At 46.4% G+C, this 24,385-nt stretch overlaps 1 protein-coding gene across 1 annotated transcript; it reads left to right on the plus strand.

The window, feature by feature from the left end:
• Window positions 1–560: 560 nt before the first annotated feature.
• Window positions 561–17,419, plus strand: LOC102410162 (prostaglandin E2 omega-hydroxylase CYP4F21-like). The gene is made up of 13 exons (XM_025294176.3): window positions 561–591; window positions 1,973–2,232; window positions 4,064–4,190; window positions 5,298–5,351; window positions 5,446–5,573; window positions 7,369–7,490; window positions 8,171–8,447; window positions 9,351–9,417; window positions 9,597–9,726; window positions 13,696–13,829; window positions 13,925–13,989; window positions 14,170–14,252; window positions 14,626–17,419. The coding sequence occupies exons 1-13, from the start codon at window positions 561–563 to the stop codon at window positions 14,801–14,803; spliced, it is 1,656 nt and encodes a 551-aa protein (XP_025149961.3). The 3' UTR covers window positions 14,804–17,419.
• The last annotated feature ends 6,966 nt before the right edge of the window (window positions 17,420–24,385 follow it).

The raw sequence follows: 24,385 nt of genomic DNA on the forward strand, positions 1-24,385 counted from the left end.
CCTGCCAATGCAGGAGATGTGGGCTTTATCCCTGGGTTGGGAAAATTCCCTGGTGAAGGAAATGGCAACCCATCCCACTATTCTTGCCTGGGAAATCCCATGGACAGAGAAGCCTGGCAGGCTATGGTCCATGGGGTGGCAAAAGAATCAGACACGACTTAGAGACTAAGCAACAACAACAACAAATAGCCTGAAATATGCATGATCGCACTTTCTCAAGACTCTACCTCTCAGCTTGACTTTTAAAGTCATAACACTTCGCATTCTTACAGCAATGAAAAGTTGCAGAACAGAAAATAACACCATACTGGGGGCTTTAGGATCCTCCACCTGAATCTCCCAGCCAGTGTTGAGGAGAAGGAGGTTTGGGGTCTCCCCAGCATCCTACCAGTGTCAGGACACTACCCCCACTCTCCTGCTCAGAAATTATGCCAGAAACCCCATCCCTCAAGTTCTCTTACACCTTAGAACACCCCCAAAAGGCAGTTCTGGACAGGATCAAGTAAGGGCCAGGAGGGAAGCACCAGATCCTTTGGGTGGTTTATCCTGGATGTGGTAAGATGATCCACCTGATGATGAAAGGACCTCCAGGTATCTCTCCACTGGTGTCACCATATTGCCTGAAATTCCACCTGTGGAAATGGATTAATAGGGCATTGTCCCTTATGAGCGGGGGGTGGAACGGCATGGCAGAGGGAGAAGACGTAGGCTTGGTGGTTTGATACACCCGAGTGCCTTTCAGATGGGCAACTTAGGCTAGAGGCATGTTCTCTTTGAACCTCAGTTTGCTCTTCTCTTAAATAGGTATCTTCCTTCCTGCCCTCATGTGGGTCCCTCTGCCTGATCCCAGGGTGCTGGCCCAGAGCCCTGAGGGGAAGGTGATGTATTATCTTGCTGGCAGAACATCCTGAACACAGTGTGATTACCTTATGTAGAGCACGTGACTCACAGTAGGTGTGCTTTATGTAGGACACCTGATGCACACTAGGCATATATACATACAGCACTCCGCATACAGAAGCAGTGCTTTACATAGAGTGCCCAACACACGGTATGTGTCCTTTGCGCAGAGTACCACACACATAGTAGGTGTTCCTTATGTAGAGACCCTGGCATGTCATAGGCATGACTTGTGGAGAGTTCCCAGCACATAGTAGGTGTGCTTTATGTACAACCCCTGGCATACAGTAGGCAGGATTTATGCAGAGTCCTTGGCATGCAGTCAATGCACTTTCTATTGCCCACCTGGAACGTAGCAGGCACACTTTATGCAGAGTTTCTGACACACTGTAGGCTGCTTCTTCAGGTACCAGCACATAGAAGGCACTCTTCAAATATAGCCTTGTCTGCACCGAGTAGGCTTGCTCTAGGCGGACCACTGGCACACACTAACACAAGCACTGGTAGCCATCACTTTGCTTTCATTCCATCTCTTTTGAGGACTCCAGATTCTTCCCATTTTCCTCTGAGATCTTCTTTGGCCCCCCATCTCAAGGTCTCATTCAACATCCCACTGAGGATGGTCCGCACAGCCCATAGTCAGAGCGAGGGCGGGGCAGACCTCCACTCCCAGTTCCTTCCCCCCACCCCCTTGTGTGGACCCCGTTCTCTCTCAGCCCACCCCAGCCTGGCCCCTCACGCCTCCAGGTGCCCTCTTCTGATTGGCTGCTTTATCCCTGGACTCAGTCCAGTTCAGCCGCTCAGTCGTGTCCAACTCTTTGTGACCCCATGGACTGTAGGACGCCAAGCCTCCCTGTCCATCACCACTTCCCAGACTCAGATAAAGGTAATTTCCACTCAGACTGGTTTCTCTGCTCCTGTTCCTGGAAGACATGTTTCAACACAGGCCCTGGGCTGCGTGGAGGTGGGAGTTGAACTGCTGCCAGGCTGTGTGCCCTTCTTGCCCATCCCCAGCACTCACCCTGCCTCTCACTCCCTTGCTCCTCTCCCTCTTTCCATCTCTGCCTCACAGCTCACCATCACTGCCTCTTCCTTCATCCTCAGGATTCACCCTGCACCCCATTCGACCACAGGTTGCTGGAGCTGAGCATGTCCTGGCTGGGGCTCGGGCTGGTGGCAGCCTCCCCGTGGCTGCTGCTGCTGGTGGTCGGGGCCTCCTGGCTCCTGGCCCACATCCTGGCCTGGACCTACACCTTCTACAACAACTGTCGCTGCCTCCAGTGTTTTCCGCAGCCCCCAAAACTGAATTGGTTCTTCGCTCACCCGTACCTGGTGAGTTTCCTGGGAGATCCTGGGAGATCAGGAATGGGGCTCAGGGTTTGGGCTGGGGTCTAGGACAGCAGAGAAGCCAGGGAGGCCTGGGAGGCCCCTCTTCCCTCCCTCCGTCATTCCTCTGCTCTGCTGCCGAGACCTTCCCTATGTGCTGTCTTTCCGGCCCTAGCCTGCTTTGGGGTCCATTTCCTGCCTGCCTTGCACACATTAGTGCACCTCTGGGGCCGGGCTGCACAGAACCTGGTCCCCTGGCCTCTCCAGTCTCCATGGTGGCCTTGAGGTCCTCTCAAGAGTGCTGTCCTGGGTCTGCTCTGCATGTGGTCCTTGCCAACTCTATGTGGCCCCTACAGGACCCTGGTCCCCCTTCCTTTCTTCTCTCTCAGCCACTTCCTCTTTGCTTCATGCATTTATCAAACTCCATCTCACTGACTCCTGTTTCTTCCCATGGCCATTTGGACCCCAACCTTGTACCCTGCTGAAGTTCATCCCCAATCTCAAGGTCTCATATCTGGACAGAGAGATCCTTGACCTGGTATGGTTGGTCAGGAACTGGCCAGCAGGAGATGGGCTGTGGCAATCCAGAGAAGAAACAAAATTCTCTGCTGGGGTGTGCTGGAAGGCTTCCTGGAAGAAGAGGTGCTGGAACTAGGTCTCGAACAATGAGAAGAAAATATTTCAAACCAGAGGGCAGAGTGACGCAGTGGGCATCCATAGTATCCCAGGCCCCCTGCCAGGCCAGCCCTCAGTCTCACTCATCTGCAGACCCAGAGCAATGAAGGCTTCTGGCTGGTGCAGGATTGGGGGCTGCTCTTCCTGTGACATCCACCTCTCTGGTGGGCCCATTTCATTTATCCTATCCTGTGGCTCAGCCACTCTAGTTCAGTGCTCTCCTTCTCCAGTCCCCAGGAATCTCCCTGAGGAGACTCCACCCCACTCTGTCTCCCTTCCCTTGCCCTCTGCCCCTCCCATCCAAGACAGACCAGGGGAATGGGCAGCTTCTGATGGAGACCTGGGTTCAGACACCAGAATGCTGAGTGACTCGGGGAAGGGTCCTGGCTCTCTCTGGTTGCTGAAGTCTCTTTCAGCTGTTAGTGGTGGAAATGCCACCCTGTATGGTCTAAGCAAAGGAAGGAAATCAACTGACTGTAAACTCCAAGGAGGGCTGCCTTCAGGCCCAGCTGGATCCAGGTCTTAAACAATGTTATCAGAAATCTGTTTTCATCATTTAGTGTTCATCTGTGATGGTTTTACTCTCATCTTGGTAAAACTGAATCTCAGACACTCAAACTCCATGGGAAAGGGAGTTCATTTACAACAGTTCTAGGAAAAGTTGAGGATTCCTTTTAATTTGTCTGATTTGGGTCATAAGACTAATTCCTGCAAACCTAAGATTCTGAGCATCCAGTCTTGGCACCATAAGGTCCACTGAGCTATTGTTTTGGGGCTCGGAGCAGTTGGATAATTAAGAATTCAGGCCATGGATTAAAGAGTCTTGGGCTGGTGTCTCAGGTTTACTGTCTGGGAGAGTGTGCGCAAGGGACTCCATCATTGAGAGCCTCAGTTTCCTTATCCGCAATACCGGGATGAAAGAGAAGTCAGGTGAACATGGTGTTTGGAATCCAAACAGGGAAAGAACCTCTCTATCCCTGTACCAGAGGGACCACAAAGGTTGTATATGACCAATGTGGGGAGGGAGCCCAGGAGAAAGCTCAGGACAGATGAGGAGCTGCCAGAGGTGACTCATGGGCTCAGGTGTGGATCTCTGCCCTGCAAATCCTGGCTGCTTGCAGCCTAGAAGAGTGTGAATTGGGTCCTTTCTGTTGCTCTCCAGATTCAGAGCTGGGAGGAAGGTCTCCTGTACACACAGGGCCTGGCCAGCACCTATGGGGAAGTGTGCTGCTCGTGGGGCGTGGGGGGCTGGCATGTGGTCATCTGCATCTTCCACCCCACTGCTCCAGGTAGACATGCTCTTGGCCATGGCTTGCCTGCTGCCACATCCTCCGTGTTGGGTGCAGACATGGGGGCTGTGGTAGAGATGCCTCTGCCTCTTTCTTACCTGGACTCTCACCTGCCTACTTCTGGTCATGTCTACTCACACCTAGGGCATATCTGTGTGCTGTCTGCTGTAGGCTATGTCTGGTCAGCTTTATGTTTCTACCTGGTTTCTGACTACAGCTGGTACATGTTTTACCTGGTGACACCTGGTATATGATTAAACCTGGGCTCAAATAGACATGGTCTGGGGTTGCTTCAGCTGTGGCCAAGGACATCTGAAACATTTGGGGGTCTGTCTTTTTCTTGCCTGAGATGCTGTTAGTGATTATCTGGTTCTCCTGCTTGTCACGTCTGGGTCATATTTCAGGTTTGTTTAAGGTCTGAGACTCAGGGTCACTTTCAGACATTCTAGTGACCTTATGTGATCTTGTTTGATGCTCGTCTTAGAGTATGTCTGAGTCATGTCTGGGGCCCAGCCGGGGACACACCTGGTTTAGGTCTGTGACATCAGTGTATGTAAGCCCTGTGTGGGACTCATGTGGGGCAAATTCAGGCCAAGTTATATTGTCTTCAGGTCCATGCCAGAGCATGTTGTGTCATATCAGGCTGTGCCATGCATGTTGAGGCCATGTCAGGACATGTTAACACATGGGTTCATGTCACATATCTCAGGAGAGGTCAGAGTGCAGGGGCAGATGTGGTGTTCTAGGTCCCCATAAAGATGTTTTGTAGAGTGCTGGGCTATGCCTGTGTCTTCATAACATGTTGGACCATGTAAGAGCCATGTCAGGGAATGCTGAGGCATGTTGTATCTTGTTGGAGTGTTTCTGAGCACCTAAGAGTTGTGTCTATGGGCTCTGCCTTTGCTCTCCTCTGTCCTGCAGCCTGGTCTGGTTCCCCCACTCCCGTCACCTCTCCACCTGGCTTCTGGCTTCCAGTTCTCTTGGCCCCATTCCTGCTATGTAGGGCTCAGAGCGGGAATGCAGATTCCTGGCTGGGATACTCTATTCCACACAAAATTTCCTCCTTTCCCCATCTCCCTGGCCCCTGATGGTCCTTCTTCATGTCAGCTGCTGTCGCACCCAAGAACATGAATTTCTACAACTTTCTGAAGCCCTGGCTGGGTGAGTAACTGTGTGTGAAGGGGATTGGGGACAACCCTGGGGACCCAGGGGAAAGTTCTGCCCTTTGCCCACTCCTCGTGGCTGTCTCTGCTAGGGGATGGGCTCCTGCTGAGTGCTGGTGACAAGTGGAGCGGGCACCGCCGCATGCTGACACCTGCCTTCCACTTCAACATCCTGAAGCCCTATATGAAGATTTTCACCAAGAGCACAGACATCATGCACGTGAGTCTCTTGAACCCAGGGTCCCATCTGGAGTCTTGGGGATAACGGGGACTCATAGACACCTTGTCTGGAACCTGGCTCTTGTGGGTGGCTTTAAGGCCATGGGCTCTTCCTTTCTGAACCGTGGTTTCCACAGTTGAAAAATAAGGATTATGTGATCCCTGCTTTGTAGGGTGGCCAAGATGACCTAATGGAATCATGTCTCTGGCACATAAGAGATGCTCAGAAGGTGTTAGTTTCTACATTTTCCTCAAAGAGGCCTTGGAAGCTTGAGACATGTTTGGTAAAAATGATGGATATTTTGTAGTAGTTATTCTAGAGTAACAAGTCACTTAAAAACAGTAAGTGCTTGGTACTGAGAAGTCTGTGAGTCAGTTGGCTCATTCCTCTGGATGTAGACTGGGCCACTGGTATATCTGTGATCAGCTAGGAAGTTTTGCTGATCTAGGGTCATTCTTCTTACATATTTTGGGCTTGGCTGGTTGCAGGCTGATCTCAGATGGCCTTACTCTGGGCAAAGGACTTCCTTTCATGTGATTCTCTCTCTTTAGAATGCATCTCAGGTTTGTTCACATGGCAGAAGCAGGGTTCCAACAGCCTGACAGGAAGGTGCAATGCTGCTTGGGAGCTTGGTTTAGGACAATCTACTCATCATTTTCACCAGAGTTTATTGGGAAAAGCAGGACTTACCCTGGTGGTTCAGTGGTAAAGAATTTGCCAGCAATGTAGGAGACATGGGTTTGATCCCTGGGTTGGGAACATCCCCTGGAGGAGGGCATGGAAACCCATTCCAGTATTCTTGCTGGGAGAATCCCATGGACAGAGGAGCCTAGAGGGCTGTGATCCATGAGTTCTCTAAGAGCTGGACAGGACTGACCAACTAAGTATAGCACACTTTGGCGAAAGTAGATTGAAGGCCAGCTCAGAATCAAAGTAGGCTCCACCTACTAATAGAAGTTACTGAAAAAGCACATTGCAAAGGGTTTGGATATATATACATGGGGAAGGTCAGGAATTTGTGATGTGGTTGTGTCTTTTCCATACTTGCAAGCTGACAAGGGAGCTTGTTACTGTTTTGTGGATTCTGTCAGAAGACATGAGAGTCCTGGGTCACTGACAAAGGATAGTTTTTTACTCTTGGCATAGCAAATGGCACCTTCTTCTTGCTGGTTTGCATTCTTCCTCCAAGTCAACAAATCCCATGTGGATGACAAATTTGGACTTTGACTGGTACCTACTCAAGTAGTATGTTTTATTATAGGGTGGAAGAATTCTAGATTTAGGGTGTCTGTGACTTTTAGAACTAGAAGCAAGCCTGATATTTTCCCAGGAGGAGACTTTACCTCACTCTTAAAGGTTGTTTGCTGCAAACACAACTCTGAGAAATAGTCCAGGTAAAGAACATCATGGACTGACAATTTTTTGGCATACCCAGCAAGATTATGCAAGAGCATTCAGGGCCCATGGAGAACTACCTCTCTACACATAGGAACAGTTTATTCATCAGTTTCCATCAGTGAAGGTGATGAAAGCTAAAATTTGCTTAGCACTTAACTTTATGCAGTAAGTTGACCAAGGGTACAGAGAGAGCAGGAGGGTGAGCCAAGATTTAAAACCAGGTCACCTGACTCCCAGTCATGAGAACTTCATGTCCTAGCAATATAGTAACAGCTTCCACTCCCACTCAAGCCTCATACTCTCTGGAGATGATTTCCTGGGGCCAAGAGGCAGGGTCTGGGGGAGCCCACCCAGGTGGTTGGGAATGGGCCCTAACTCTGTCTCCTTCTCTGTCCAGACCAAGTGGGAGCGCCTGGTCACCCAAGGCCACACCCGTCTGGACATGTTTGAACATGTCAGCCTCCTGACCCTGGACAGTCTGCAGAAATGTGTCTTCAGTTTTGACAGCAATTGCCAGGAGTGAGTCTCGGCCAAGAGCCTGGGAACATGAGTCGTAGACCCAGGGTAGTAGACGGAGGAGGGAGGACTGGCCAGAGCAATCAGGAGGGCCTTCCTGAAGGAGGTGGCCCAGGGCAGGACAACCCGGGACAGGAACAAGGAAAGAGAAGGAGCTATCCTTTCAGGTAGGTAGACCTGTTTGATAAAGAACAGAAGGCTAGAATGAGAAAAGTATGTGCAATAGTGAGGAGAGACACTGGAAATAAGGTTGAAGGAGTGGGCAGGTAATATCTTAAGGACATTCTGAAGCCAGGCAAAGCGAATCTGACTAAAAGAATCCAACTGTCATATAGACATTGGATGTAAAAAGACTAGGGAAGGGGCTGGGCCACTGACCAGCTGGGAGAGGATAAGGTATGAGCTGGGTGGACGGCTCTGGAAAGGAGACGGGGGCGGTGAGAGAGACAGGAGAGAAACATGATATCTAAGCTGTGCTCCAAGTGCCTGGGGCATGGAGTCAGCTTATGGAGATGGGATGTGGGTTGAGAAGAGTCTGAAGAGTCACATCTTCTGGCTCATCCCCACACTGTATCTGTGAGCCATTTGCTCTTGGAGCCTCAGTTCCTGAAGGGAGGTAGCCGCTGGCTTCTGGGCTTCAGGTGTTTTAAGTTGTTGCCTCCCTTCATGCTTTCATCCTGTAGGAAGCCCAGTGAATATATCACCACCATCTTGGAGCTCTGTGAGCTTGTGGCAAAGCAGAACAAGCAGATCTTCCTGCACACCGACTTCCTGTACTTCCTCACCCCGGATGGGCGGCGCTTCTGCAGGGCCTGCCGCCTGGTGCACGACTTTACAGATTCCATCATCCAGGAGCGGCGCTGCACTCTCCCCAATGAGAATATTGATGACTTCCTTAAGGCCAAGGCCAAGGCGAAGACCAAGACTTTGGACTTCATTGATGTGCTTCTGCTGACCAAGGTAGGTTCCTCTGGGATCTGAGTTCAAGAGGTAGAATGGACTTTGATCTGATCAAAGAATTTGAATGGGATGTAGAGGGTCCTGGGGAGCCATGGAAGGTGCTTGTGGAAGGGAGAGATGGGTCAGGGATAAGTTTTAAAGATGACCATGTGGAATATTGCCAGTGGGGGACTACTAAGTCTGAAACTGTGAAGGGCCTGAGATTTCACTCAAATGGGAAACTAATAAGTCAGTCTACCACAGAGATAGACTGTGTACATATGTATGTGTATGTACAGTATACATACAGAATCCTGGATCAGAGCAGCCCATTTATTATTCATGGCAAAAACAGTAACCAGAGTAGAACTGTAGCTCTGCTACCCCATTCCTAAATTCCTTTGATGGCTCAAGTATGCTATTACCTGTACATGCCATCATACTTGCATCACATACCTCCAGATTTTTAAATTTGGAACTTACACAAGTCAGCTGATATATTTTCCCTTCTCCCTATGGAGAGAGGGAGAGAGAGAGACACAGGGAGAGAGATTATTCTGGAGCTTAAACGAACTCTTTTTGTTAAGAAGGCAAAGTCTAAAGTTTTTATATTTTTAAAACCCAGGTTCTAACCCAGGTTGCCAGGAACTTTTTTTTTTCCTTTCAGAAATCCCTCATTATTTTGAAATATAAAAATATTTATGGGTGACTGATTATTTTTTCACCATGGACAACATAGGAGACAAAGAGGTCAAGGAGGAGGTCTCTGGGGTGGGGTCTCTGGTGACAGAGTGCACAGGCGGTTTAAAATTTCAGGGTGGGCTTGGGTCTCTGGATGGATAACGGGGCTTCAGAGATTGTCTCAGTTTAGCCTCAGAAACCCTCTGAGCTAGAGCAATTCTAGGGATCTTGCTTTCTCTCCAGGATGAAGATGGGAAGGGATTGTCAGACGAAGACATCCGGGCTGAAGCTGACACCTTTATGTTTGAGGGTGAGGCCCCAGTGTGAGAAAACGCAGGGATAGGGTGTCTCTAAGCCCAGGAACTAGCCCAGTGGACCCTGGACCACCCCATCCCTCTCCATCCTCCTCATGGGCTTTACTATGGGGGTGTTGTCCACCCTGTGGTGCTGAAGTAGTCCAGAGACACAAGTCTTTCTGGATGCCCCCAGGCCATGATACTACAGCCAGTGGCCTCTCCTGGATTCTGTACAACCTTGCAAAGCACCCAGAATACCAGGAGCGCTGCCGGCAGGAGGTGCAAGAGCTCCTGAGGGACCGTGAGTCTAAAGAGATTGAATGGTGAGTGCAAGTCTTCATGGCCTTTTTCTGAGCCTTTTTCATTGCCTCTGCTCCCTGGCTGGGGAAGAGAGAAATTTTTTTTTGCATTCTGTCACTTAGTGGAAATAGGAACAGAGCCCAGAGGCAGGATCTCATACCCAGCATGTGTGTGTGTGTGTGTGTGTGCGTGCGCGTGCTCACGTGCGCGTGCACATGCGTGTGCGCTAAGTTGCTTCAGTTGTGTCCAACTCTGTGCAACCATATGGACTATAGCCCCGCCAGGCTCCTCTGTCCATAGGCTTCTCCAGGCAAGAATACTGGAGTGGATTGCCATGCCCTCCTTCAGGGGATCTTCCCAACCCAGGGAATGAATCTGCATCTCTTATGTCTCCTGCACTGGCAGGCAGGTTCTTTACCACTAGTGCCACCTGGGAAGCCCACTCAGCATGGATAGGAGGGCAAAATTTGCTGGCTTTTGGCAGAGAAACCTGGATTTCTGAGATAATTAACAACAATATGTGAGGACAGATGATGCCACTTAGCACATATTCAGTAAGTGAACTTCGCCTCCACTCCCTGACTGTTTTCTCTGAAATTACATGTTTTCAAACATCTTCATGTCCTCAGTATTTGCTAATCTCCTGCCCCTTAATTCCTCATATTGTTGAGTCTAGGGTTCACTAGGATCACCTGCGTATTAAAGTCACCCAACTCCTTTCTTGGAACATCTGCAGCTTCATCCATCTAATCCCTACTTAGGAAACACTGCCATACTGCCTCTCTGTCCCCAGTTCTATGCCATCTCCAATTCTTCCCAGCCCAATTCCGTATGCTGGAGACTCAGGAAGGACCAGATCCAGTCTTTGCTTTTTAGGAGCTCCTAACCTGCTGTAGTGGAGAAGGAAATGGCAACCCACTCCAGTGTTCTTGCCTGGAGAATCCCAGGGACAGGGGAGCCTGGTGGGCTGCCGTCTATGGGGTTGCACAGAGTCGGACATGACTGAAGCGACTTAGCAGCAGCAACCTGCTGTAGAAATAGTCCCATGTCAGGACACTCCCAGTGTACATGGGCAGGGCTGGGATTTGGAACAAGAAGGGCCAAGTTGAGGGTGGAAAGAAGTGCCTCAGCAGAGACTCTGAGATATAGGCAGTAGATTTTTGGGTGCATTTGAGGTACATTTAGGTCAAGAAGACAGCTGGGAGAAAATGAAGAACTTGGGGGAAGGGATGAGAAAGAGGGAAAGTGAGAGAGAGAAAGGAAGGAGGGAGGGAGGAATTTGACTTGAATATGTAATTGACCTGTGGAAAGCAGATTACCTCATAATATTAATACACAGTATCCCAGAGTGTGAAGTGGATATCTATTTTTGGATATTCACGGAATCTTTAGGCTTGTAATCGAGTCTAAAATTTTAGCAAAGAGATTGTATTCACATGTTGTTAACTTAACCTTAAATACTCTTGTTGCTATGGTAAACCATATATTCTATCTGGATTGAGAAATATTAGAAGTTTAATTGGAAAATATGCATTCACATTTCTTGGTAAGTTTAATTCAGGTATTTTATATCATCACCATCATTTTTTTCTTGTATTATTTTTCTAAGTGTTATTTCTAATAGAAAAACTGATAATTTATGAATATAAATTTCTTGCCCAGTGAACATAGGAAATGCTAAATATTGAGTCTCATATCCATAAGAAAAAAAAAGATTGTTTCCTAAAATCTCTGGAACAACTGGGAAGCTACATGTAAAAAAGTTAATTCATCCTGCTTCTCATGTCTTGTAAGAAAGTAACATCCACATGAATCAAAGATTTAAAAAATGATGGTGTCTTAAAGGATCTAGAAGAAACCTTGGGAGGTTATAGCTCCAGAGTAGGGAAGACTCTATTTTTGAGACAAATCCTAAGAGACATACAAGAAAAGATTGATATACTATTTCACGAAATAGATAAAGAGCAGTGTCTATGGTATTCAGTATGCTAGTACATAATTTTTTAATGCAAAAAATACCTCTGGAAGCATACATAATCACTAGACAAACTGTAAGAAAGGGAGAGGAGTGCTATTGGTCCATAGATTTGGTGTTTTGTAGTTTTCCAATTTTGAGCTAGTTAACTGTATTTCAGTTCAGTTCAGTTCAGTCACTCAGTCATATCCGACTCTTTGTGACCCCATGGACTGCAGCACGCCAGGCTTCCCTGTCCATCACCAACTCCTGGAGTTTACTGAAACTCATGAACATCGAGTCACTGATGCCATCCAAACATCTCATCCTCTGTCATCCCCTTCTCCTCCTGCCTTCAATCTTTCCCAGCATCAGGGTCTTTTCAAATAAGTCAGTTCTTCGCATCAGGTGGCCAAAGTATTGGAGTTTCAGCTTTAGCATCAGTCCTTCCAATGAATATTCAGGACTGATTTCTTTAGGATGGACTGGTTGGATCTCCCTGCAGTCCAAGGGACTCTCAAGAGTCTTCTCCAACACCACAGTTCAAAAGCATCAATTCTTCGGTGCTCAGCTTCCTTTATGGTCCAGCTCTCACATCCATACATGACTCTGGAAAAAACATAGCTTTGACTAGGTGGACCTTTGTTGGCAAAGTAATTTCTCTGCTTTTTAATATGCTGTCTAGGTTGTTCATAGTTTTTCTTCCAAGGAGTAAGCGTCTTTTAATTTCATGGCTGCAGTCACCATCTGCAGTGATTTTGGAGCCAAAGAAAATAAAGTCTGTTACTGGTTACCTCATCTATTTGCCATGAAGTAGTAGGACCGGATACTTAGTTTTCTGAATATTGAGTTTTAAGCCAACATTTTCACTTTCCTATTTCACTTTCATCAAGAGGCTCTTTAGTTCTTTGCCTTGGCTTCCCTGATGGCTCAGAGGGTAACTGTATTTAATTATTTTTAATTGGAGAATAATTGCTTTACAATGTTGTGTTGGTTTCTGCCATACAACAACATGAACTGGTCATAACTACAGACACACACACACACACACCCCCTCCCTCTTGAGCCTGCCTCCTATCAGATCCTTATCCCACCACTCTAGGTCATCACAGAGTGCTAGGCTGGGCTCCTCATGTTATATAGCAGCTTCCTCTAGCTATCTATTTTACACACGGTAGTGTATATTTCGGAGAAGGCAATGGCACCCCACTCCAGTACTCTTGCCTGGCAAATCCCATGGATGGAGGAGCCTGGAAGGCTGCAGTCCATGGGGTCGCTGAGGGTCGGACATGACTGAGTGACTTCACTTTCACTTTTCACTTTCATGCATTGGAGAAGGAAATGGCAACCCACTCCAGTGTTCTTGCCTGGAGAATCCCAGGGACGGGGGAGCCTGGTGGGCTGCCATCTATGGGGTCGCACAGAGTCAGACACGACTGAAGCGACTTAGCAGCAGCAGTGTATATTTGTCAATGCTACTTTCTAAAGTCTATTGGATTTTATCTTCAATGCTTATAAAAACTTTTCCAGAGAATTCTCTTTCACTGTCTGCCAAAATGATGCATTTACTCCCACATTTCAAATGGCATTATCCTCCTTTTTTCTCCTGTTTAATTGCATTAGCTAGTATCTCTAGTCCTGTAATAAATAAGATAAACATTGAATCTGTTTCTTGCTTTACCTTTTGATTTTGCAATCTTGCCATAAAGAATGTTCCACATTCATACAAATTTGTAAATATTTCTATGGTTCACTTTTTGTTGATTTGTTCAGAAAAGCTTCTAAAAATATCTGACTAAATTTTTTCTAGTACTTCTGTGATATTGCTTTTCTTTCTCTCTTTTTAAAAACCATTTTATTGAGGTATGATGATCAAAGGAAAAGCTGTATATATTTATGTATATGACTTCATGAGTTTGGAGATATTTGATCCGTCTGTGATTTTGTTCTAGGCAGAGAGGATCTTATAGGGCAGTAGGAGGGCTGGTGTGGTGTCTCTCTTTTTTCACCCTAGATAATCGTCATGGGGTTTCCTTAGGGACGACCTGGCCCATTTGCCCTTCCTGACCATGTGCATCAAGGAGAGTCTGTGGTTGCACCCTCCAGTCGCGTTCAACTCTCGCTGCTGTACCCAGGACACTGTGCTCCCAGACGGCCGGGTCATCCCCAAAGGTGACCATAATGATTAGGGGAGGAGGTTCCTGGTAGGAAGAGGGGCCCATCAGGTAGGTTGGGCCTAGCTCTGACTGGTCCCTCCTGTTCCACAGGTGTTGTCTGCCGCATTGATATTTTCGGGACCCACCACAACCCATCTGTGTGGCCAGACCCTGAGGTGATGCCTCCTCCATGCCATACTTCCATCATCCCTGTCCATTCCCTTTGGGGCACCTGAGGGTGACTACAGAATTCTGACTGAGAAATCAGACATCACCTCCTTCCCACACATCTGCCTCTCCAAGGATGGACGTCCTGGGAGATACCACCCAGTAACCCTGTCTTGTCTTGCCCCCAGGTCTATGACCCCTTCCGCTTCGACCCAGAAAACATCAAAGGGAAGTCACCTCTGGCTTTTATTCCCTTCTCAGCAGGTCCCAGGTGAGGGCATTGGGCATTTGAGGTGAGGATGGAGTAGTGGGGGCGGGGGTCTGGGGCTGAGATTCCAGGCGTGACTGTGGGGGCAGGGAAGGGGCAAAACTGAAGATGGTCAGAGTTCTGGCACTCCTTCTCGCCCATCCCCCTGGCAATGGTAGTGGGCACAAAGCAGAGTCTGCAGTATGCTGAGAGCAGGGTTCCTTTGTCTGCCGGTCTGCATTCTAGACTGAGGTCTGGGCTAGGCTCAGGGGATATGCAAGTCCACGAGGAGGGTCCCAGGCATGGTTAGCTTTCTCTATCTCTGCCAGTCAGATTTCAGGCACTGTGGGGCCGAGATGAGGGTTCCGTGTAGTCAGAGCCCTGACTCCTTCCACAGGAATTGCATTGGACAGACGTTTGCCATGACTGAGATGAAGGTGGTCCTCGCTCTCACCCTGCTGCGCTTCGCTTTTCGGCCAGACAAGGAGGAGCCACGCAGGAAGCCGGAGCTGATTCTGCGCGCGGAGGATGGACTTTGGCTTCAGGTGGAGCTGCTGAGCGCAGGCCCTCAGTGACTGAATGATCCACTACCACCCTGCCTAGGACTCTCTACCGTCAAAAGGGTCCAGAGCTCCCCTTGCTGGCTCTCGGTGAGACTCAGGCCAACGTGATGACAGCATTTTATTCCTGGGACTCTGCCACGGCCTCACCCAAGTTCCGTTCACGTTTGCTTGAGTCTCACCGAGAACCAACAGGGGGCGCTCTGGGCGCTTTTGAAGATACAGAGGGTGGGCGTGGTTGATTGGAGGCGGGACCAGTTGCCATGTGCCCAATATTCTCTCTTTAGCTGACTGCCAGACTCGCATAGTGGTAGAGAATCTACCTGCCAAAGCTGGAGATGCAACAGATGGATCCCTGGGTTGGATCCCTGGGTCGGGAGTGTCCCCTGGAGAAGGAAATGGCAACCCACTCCAGTATTCTGCACTGTAAAATTCCATGGACAGAGGAGCCTGGAGGGTTACAGTTCATGGGGTCACCCTGAGGACACATGGCTATATGCAAGGCTGACTACAGGACCCTATACTGATGGCTGATTCTCCCAGAACCCAAACATGGGCAATAGGAAGCCACATGAGGTGTTTGAGCAGAAGAGGGACCAGGGTTAAGGGTGGACTTAAGAGGTGGCGAGTGCTCTTCAATATATGTTGCGGTCTGGGAGGAGTCCAATATATATGAGTACATCAAATCTGTGGTTACTCCAGATCTCCAATGAACACGGAAGAAATAAAACAAAGACATGCATGCTAAAACTCTAGAATCCCCAGGTACTCTCTCTAAAAATTAAATAACTGGGAAGTGGTTTTCAGACTCCCTGTCAGCACCCCCACTCATGTACCACGCCCCCCTCCTGCCCACCATCTTCCATGTTCAGCGCCTTCAGCATCATGCATCAGAGTGGTGCATTTGTAACAAATGACTAACTTACATTGACACAACATTATCAAACTTCCCAAAGTCCATAGTTTGCATTAGAGTTCACTTTTGGTGTTGTCCATTCTATGGATTTTGGCATAGATAATGGCATGTATCCATTATTATAGTACCACACAGAATATTTCACTGCCTTCGAACCCTCCCAGTGGTTGGGCGATTTCATCTATACCTCCCCCCAACTCCTGGTAACCAGCAATCTTTTTACTGTCTCCATAGTTTTGCCTTTTCCAGAATGTCAAATAGTTGAAATCACATGATATGTAACCTTTTCAGGTTAGCTTATAGCATTTAGTAATATGCATTTAAATTTCCTCTATGTGTTTTCATGGCTTGATAGCTCATTTCTTTTTAGTGCTGAATAATATTCCATTGTCTGGATGTACCATAGGTTGTCTATCTATTCATCTACTCCAATTTCTTTTTAATCATGTTCATATATTACTAAACACAAATATTTTAATGAAACAATATCAAATACAAAAAAATGAGAAAAAGGAAACCAAATAAAAACAAACCCTAAGAACACCCAGAAAGTTAGTAAATCTAAATTATTTCCTCATGAAACAAAAACTTATGTGTAACTAAGAGTATAATAGTAGAATGTCTAACATTTCCACCATTCTTTGGGACAGAGAGAAGAGGGATGTTGATTCATCCAATAAAAGCCTGGTCAATAGGAAAAATAGCCCTTCTTTCAATGATCATCTTTATTTGGAAGTCTGATAGCTGTCTCAGACTTGTTATGTCCAAACTAGATTCTTGATTTTTCACCCCCAGACCTCTGGGGAATCCTTTAATGATTCCAAAAGTGGTTTTGTTGACTCTGTTTCCAAACATGTGCATTTTAAAGATATTTTTTGTGTGTGATTTAATTTTAGTGCAATTCAGTGAAACACATAGACAATAGATGGCTTTGGAATTCATTAAGTGGTTTGGGGCCAAATACATGGTTAATTTCTTGTAAATATTCCATGTGTGCTGGAGAGTGAGTTGCTTTTCTCTTGGGTATACATTTCTCTCTCTACTTAGTAGCTCAAACTTTTAAGTTGTGTTTAGATAATATATTCTTTAGTCTAAGTCTTGTCTTCTTGATTTGTCAAATTTTAAGAGGATTGGGATAAAAGCTCCAAGTACTGGTGTTGATGTAGTTATGGATTTTCATTTACTGATTTATCTATATTGGGTTTGCATCTATTCACAATCTGTTTGGATCCTTTAAAAATGTAGAACTTTATTTGTAACATAAGATGATTTTCCTTTAATTTTTATCAGATGTAAATATTGAGGTTGCTACCCTGAGGTTACCTTTATCTACTTCCAGAACGTTTTCATCACTCCGGAGGGAAATCCTGTACCTAATAAGCAGTCACTCCCCTGTTCCCTCCTCTTTTCTAAAACTTTCTGTATTCTTATACTTTAAATGAGTGTTTTGTATACACCATCCTGTGAGACATTTCTTTCTTATTTAATCAAATCCATGAACTCTTTCTTTTAATTAGTGACTTTAACCCAATTGCATTCTCTCACGTATGAGGAGTTACTTTTACACGAGGAGTTTAATTGCTGTCTACTTTTCATTTGCAAATATTTTCCCCCATTCAGTAGGTTGTCTTTTTATTTTGCTGGTAGATTTCTTTTGCTGTGCAAAGTTTTAAGTTCAATATTTTTTACCTTCTGTGATTAAAATTTTAAATTTCTCCCATTCACATTTTTTTTTGGTAGATCACAGGGGAGCTGGGTTCCATTGGACAGCCTTGGGGGGCACTTCATGTGATCTATCAGCTGACACTAGAGCAGGAACTGACAGGCATGACATTTTTTCTAAACAAGCAACCAGGTGTGAACAGGATCAGAACGCTGGGATATTCTGGAGGCAGGGTATCAGGGTGGTGAGAACTCACACTCTGAGGTCAGGCAGAGCTGGTTCAGATCCTGGTTCTGTTCCTTACAAGATGAATATCCTTCACTGAGACTCAGCTCCATCATTTGTGCAAAGGGAGTTTTAATTGCATTTATTTCAAAGCAGTTAATGAGATGACCCAAGGACATGTTGAGCTCAGGGACTGGTACATAGTAAATTATTAGTGAATAGCAATGACATTCTTATTCATAGTGTCATGGTCACCTCCAGGAGGAGGGGCATCAGGTGTATGGAAGATGGGTTTTGGGCTTGGGGGAGTGGCTGAAAGGGGTGATGAGAGAGGATAAGAGGAGGAAAGGAGAACTTCCAAAAACAGAGGAAGCAAGTCTTATTACAAGAGCCACCCACAGAGCTGAATCCAGCCCAGGCACTGGCTGCGGTGCCTTCCCGCTTCCTCTGAGGCTGGCCTGACTCCCTCCTCCCTTTTACCCCATGTCAGCCACTGTCAGTGCCGCTGAGTTCATTGGAGGAGCTCCTGGCATCCTGAACAGGGGACTGTAGGGCCAGATGATAAGGTTTGAAAGAGTTGGTCCTAGGGGAAGGAGGGGTAGGGGCTGGACAAATTTCCCAGTCTTCGGGGATTATATATATAGGCTGGAAGGAAGGGGCAGACCATGGACCTGAGTGGAGGTCCTAGGTTCAGAGCATCCTGGAGTTGGGCTGGGGGCTGAGGATCATGCATTTGGTCCCTCTTTCCTCATCTCCCTTCACTTTCTAGTCTCCAAGATGCTGACATAATACAGAATGAGCTGAACAACAAAAGTGAACAAAAGGAGTCAGTGGTCACATTTTCAGGGCTCTGAGGTCACCCCTGTGGGGCTCTAAAAGTACTTCCCTTGGGTCTCCTGGTGACCCAGGGTCTGGCCTATGTGAGCACAACTTAGGCTTCATTATGACCCAGGTATTCTGGGAAGTGGAGACTTGGTGTGATTCCAAAAGAGTCATCTGTGTGGGTAAGCAGTAACAGGAGCCCTCAAGGACCAGCGAAGGTATTGAGCTGGACTCCTGGGTGGATTCTGGAGGAAGAGTTCAACTCTTTCTGGGGTTGGGAGCTGGGCAGTCCATGAAGTCCAGCCTCCCTGCATCCCTGACAGTGTTTGCCCCCATACAAGGAGACATCCCTCTCCCCCGCATGACTGATTCCTTTCCAGAACAGTATCAGAAGGTACTTCTGTTGCTCTTTATTCTTGGTGAGATGGGTAGGCCACTGGGGATGGGTGATCAGAAGGAAACAGGCCCAGAGTCTATAGTCTACAGACATGGGTCTAGTGTAGAGAAGTAGTCAGGATGGATGGGTTGCTTCCTGACCAGTAGGATTTTAGAAGGAAACTGTCTTCCTCCTCTCATCCTGAAGGATTTTTAGGGTGGGGGGAAGAACCAAGAAGTGGTCCAAAGATCTGGAGCATATCACTTTGCTGCCCCCAATCTTGCTGTGTATACCAGATGCAGGATAAACTGAAGCAACTGGACATCAAATGGGAGTGCTGATAGGGATGATAGCATTTCTCCCCAACATATCAACCTTTCCTGGTTCTTGACTAGGTTTTCTTCATGAATCTGTTAGTCTTAGAAGAACTGACAGATGCTGAAGGCAAATGGGACATTGTCTGAGGAGAAACATTTCAACAAATAGAGTATGTGTGGGCAGGCAACAGTAAGGAGTCAGGGGACAGGGCTGGATAATGGTGAATAAAGGTTGAATTTTTTCTCAGCATACTTAATCATACCAGTTCTTGTAGCATATTAGTTCATGATGGTCATTTTCACTAACACCTTTGTTATAGATACAAAATTTGAGGCACATTGCATTGCATTATGCTACCTTCTGATAATGTCCATCTCTGGAATGGATAGATGGAAAGCTAGTATGCTCCCTGTTGCAAAATGTCAAGGATGCAGGAGGTGGGTTATATTCACATCATTTGCTTGGTTGAAGGCTCAAATCAGTGGCCAGTTCCAGCCACCAGTTCCAGCAGAGCTGAGCTGTTTCCCATCCTCAAGGATCCTCCTGAGAGTCCTGTCCCAAGGACTTGCTTGAGTATGGTGTCTTCTGATATAACTTTTCTATAAGCAAAGACTTCTGGGTCAAAGCTGAGGATCACTGTGCTGGTCACTATCTGTCCATCATCAAGGACACCTATGGCAATGTCATATCCTTGTCCCCTGCATAATCTAGTGCAAATCTTTTATTCATAATACACACTCACTGTATTGACATGAAGAGTTGGTCGCAATTCATTCATGTTCTGTTTCAGGGCAATCATTCATTATGGCTCCTCTGTCTGGAATGCTCTTTCTTCTTTATCTACATGGAGGACTCCTATGCCTACTTCACAACCCAGAACATACACCCTCAGTGTTCTTCCCCCACTCTGTTTCCATCACATTACACAAATCTGGAAAATGTTGCCATATTATGGGGGCATCACTCTACAAGTGAGGGCTATTCTAGGATAAGAGCTGAATCTAACATGGTTTTCAGTCCATGGTTCCTGGAAGCTGACTGGACACACAGCAGTTCTCCATATTTGTCAGGAGATTCCAAGTGAGTACCAAAATCATGTTGACTGGGTGGAATCTGAACTTCTCACCCCATCGTCAGTACCCTTTAGTTACTGTTACTAAAGAGTATACTAACAGTATTACTCATCAGTACTCTTAGTTACTATTTATCTGGTGCTCAGCTAAGCACCACAGTGTGCTCTTATTCTTTCATTGCATCTGAGAGGCAGCTGCCTTTGTTGTATCTGTTTTGCAGATGAGTGGCCTGTGCATCATAGGTGACCATAATTTGACTGACCACACAGGCCATACCATTGGATATGGCAGTCAATAGAGACCTTTTGCCTGCTCACTGACATTCTATCTTGTGCAGTGTCACCTGTCTGGGGGACCCCCTTTGTATTACTTACTTGAACCATCTGTGGCTCAATGGGTCCACTTCCACCTATAGTCCCACATACTTTTTGACTGAATCTGCCTTTTCCCTAGGCAGAATTTATTCAATCCAAATAAAAGATTAGTAATATTGGATTGGTCTCAAGAAAACAGTACTCAAAATGCATCTACACGTGATGAGATGGATCAGCCCTCATCTTCACATTAGTCTCTATTTGTGGATTCCAAGCTCCTCTACCCCAGGTAGCACCCACCCCTGGAACTTGGGACAGCCTTTCCAATATATGCTTTCTCAAATACCACAAGGATCTGACTTTGGCATCAATCAAACTGTCCCCTTATCTCCTGTTGTCTTGCTAGTCACAAATGTATGTATGTATCTAAGTTATGGATTGTCGTTGTTGTTCAGTCCTGTCTGACTCTCTGTGACCCCATGAACTCATGGATTAAATAACAAGAAAGAAATGAAAAATTTTTAATCACAGGAAGCCATAGTACCTTGAATATATTAAAGAGAATTGTGCCCATTCTGAAGAGAAATAGACAATGTGTCATTTGCCAAGCTTAGTAAGTTTCAGTGAAGTGAAAGTCACTCAGTCATGTCTGACTCTTTTGCGACCCCATGTAGTATACAATACATGGAATTCTCCAGGCCAAAATACCGGAGTGGGTAGCCATTCCCTTTTTCAGGGGGTCTTCCCAACCCAGGGACAAAACCCAGGTCTCCCACATTGCAGGCAGATTTTTTACCAGCTGAGCTACCAGGGAATCTGAAATATCTGGAGGCTTTAGCATCCCACAGACAACACTGGAAGAACCAGTACTAGAGGAGTCCTTCCTAATTCCTCATCATGTCTTTCAATAACCCTCAGGTTCAGGTCCGCACCTATCTTTGAACATTCCTTGATTTCCACTCACTTTACCAAAACTTTGCTTTAATTTACATTTCTGTCACTGACAATTGCAACAGTTCCCACTAAATCAGAAAGGAAGGGGACTTTCCTGGCAGTCCAGTGGTTAAGACTTTGCCTTCTGATGCAGGGGTGTGGGTTTAATCCCTGGTCAGGGAGCTAAAATCCCACATGCCTCATGGCCAAAATGCCAAAACCATAAAGCAATATTGTAGACTTCCTTGGTGGCTCAGCGGTAAACAATCCACCTGCCAGTACAGGAGACACAGATTTGATCCCTGGTCCATGAAGATCCCACATACTGCAGAGCAACTAAGCCAGTGAGCCATGACTACTGAACCTGTGCTCTAGAGCCCAGGAGCTGAAACTACTGAGCCCATACCTTGCACTACTGAAGCCCGTGGGCCTAGAGCCTGTGCTCTGCAACAAGAGAAGTCACCACAGTGCAAAGCCCCTGAACTGCAACTAGAGAGTAGTCCCTACTCCCCACAACTAGAGAAAACCCACACAGCAATGAAGACCTAGTGCAGTCAAAAATAACTAATTAAATAAATAAAATTTTAAAAATCTTAAAAAATATTGTAACGAATTCAATATTGTAATATGCCATACCATAACAAATTCAATAAATACTGAATGTCCATATCAAAAAATCTTTTTTAAAAATAAGAAAGGAATTTGAGAGTGTCATACTTCTACATCCAATGTGGACGTCTTCTCACTCATGTGATGCGCCCAGTCTCTGAAGCCTCTCTGCCTTCCTAGGTGGGGCATTTCCCCTTTGGATGCCTTTGGTCAGGAGAAAATCCATCTTATGGAGCATTCGCATCTCCAATAGTCACTTATACAGGTGTGTAGTGCAGCAATCTCATAATCATGGGAGGTATTCAGTTCAATGTCTAGAATGCACTATTTTAAAATCACAGCATGCTTTTTATTTCCTTTAAGACATTAATGGGCTTCCCTCATAGCTCAGTCAGTAAAGAATCTGCTTGCAATGCAGGAAACCTGGGTTTGATCCCTGGGTCAGGAAGATCCCCTGGAGAAGGGAATGGCTATCTACTCCAGTATTCTTGCCTGGGAAATCCCATGGACAGAGGAGCCTGGTGGGCTACAGTCCGGGGGGTCGCAAGAGTTGGACATGACTTAGTGACTAAACCACCACCAAGACAATGTGAATGTATCACTCTTTGACTCATTTACTCATATTCTTGTGAAATATTTTCTCTCTACTATGAGATGAACACCCAGAGATCAGGGGACTTCATCTGACTTGCTCTGTGCTTGAATTCCCAGAAGCTGGGACTTGCCCAGAGGTGCTTTCTATAGTGGTCAAAATATTAGGAGACTGGGGCTAGCATATATACACTATTGATGATACATATAAAACAGATAACTGAGGAGAGCCTCCTATATAGCACAGGGAGCTCTACTCAATGCTCCGTGGTGACCTAAATGGGAAGGAAATCCCAAAAGAGGGGATATACGTATGAGTGTGTGCTAAGTTGCTTCAGTTGTTTCTGACTCTTTGCGACCATATGGACTGTAGCCCAGCAAGGTCCTCTATCCATGGGATTCTCAGGCAAGAATGCTAGAGTGGGTTGCCATGCCCCCCTCCAGGGGATCTTCTTGACCCAAGGACCGAACCCTGGTCTCCTGCATTGCAGGCAGATTCTTTACCACTAGCGCCACCTGGGAAGCCCGGATATATGTATAGCTGATTCACTTTGGTGTACATAGTAACTAACGCAGCATCGTAAGCCAACTCTATACTCCAACATTTAAAGAATGTTGGTTGAATAAATGAATGGATATGTCCTTAAGGCATGGGGTAAGGTAAATGAAGTAGTTGACTGTTTCAGACACCTACAGGACTGTACAGAGTGATGAAACAATGCTACCTAGCATTTATGGAACATTTCCCAAGTGCCAGCAAGTTTACATGCAGCACACCACGAGGCAGGTGCTGTTACTAATTAGTTTCCTCATTTGCAGACAGAGACTTAGAGATGTCAAGTTATGTCACCACATTTGCACAGACAGTAAGGGATAGCATCGGGATTTGAACCCACATCTAATGGACATGCGTTCGAGTAGGCTCTGGGAGTTGGTAATGGACAGGAAGCTTGGGGTGTTGCGGTCCAGGGGTGTCACAAAGAGTTGGACACAACTGAGTAACTGAACTGAACTGAACTACCTGCTATGAGTCAGTGCCATGCATGCTACTACATATCTTCCAAGCAGGAAGCTATCCTTGCTACTACATATCTCCTCTTGCCTATTAATCTATGTTTTAGACACTGAAGAGAAGTGAACAATTCACACTGGTGGCCAGCTCGTCTCTGCTTAATAGATGAAAACCTTACATCAAAAAAAAAAAAAAAAAAAGAAAGAAAGAAAGAAAGAAAGAAAACAAGTCCCCAGAGAACTGATGTTATAGGATCTCCTTAGTAGACAATTAATAGACTTTAGCAGAACCTGTCACCTCCATCCCCACCCCAGTTCTCTCTGTGCCCATCAGTTAAGACCCCTGGGAAATCTTCCTTGAGAACACAATAGTTTAGAGATATTATAGACCTGACTGGTGTTAAAGAGCCCAATGGGACATGCAGCTGGCACCGTCTGCCAAACTCCACTGGCATGGTAACCCCTAGAAGCCAATTTCAAGTTTTCTTAGTGAACGGGTCATGGGAATTTTCAGTGACACCTCTGGCTCATTAAAAGTTGACTTGCAATTCCCTCCCTCCACTTCATTTGTGTGAATGAAAGAGTCCCTAAGGATCAGAGCTGCAGGCAGATGAGGTACGATGAATACCTCAGGGATAAGATGCAGAAAGAGCCACAGTTTCCCCCTACTCTGGAGGAATGGTCTCAGATAATTTTCCCACTAGGCTCAAGTCCAAACTTGGGCATTTGATTAGCATCAAGAGACT

The sequence above is a fragment of the Bubalus bubalis genome, chromosome 9, assembly GCF_019923935.1.
Source record: "Bubalus bubalis isolate 160015118507 breed Murrah chromosome 9, NDDB_SH_1, whole genome shotgun sequence".
Classification (NCBI taxonomy): Eukaryota; Metazoa; Chordata; class Mammalia; order Artiodactyla; family Bovidae; genus Bubalus; species Bubalus bubalis.

What these genes read in the sequence shown, in the direction of transcription:
- LOC102410162 (XM_025294176.3), top strand. Translation starts at nt 561, where the DNA reads ATGATCCACCTGATGATGAAAGGACCTCCAG. An exon ending in ATGTGCTTCTGCTGACCAAG is followed by an intron (nt 8,448 to 9,350) that starts GTAGGTTCCTCT and finishes CTTTCTCTCCAG; the next exon opens with GATGAAGATGGGAAGGGATT. An exon ending in CCCTTCTCAGCAGGTCCCAG is followed by an intron (nt 14,253 to 14,625) that starts GTGAGGGCATTG and finishes CTCCTTCCACAG; the next exon opens with GAATTGCATTGGACAGACGT.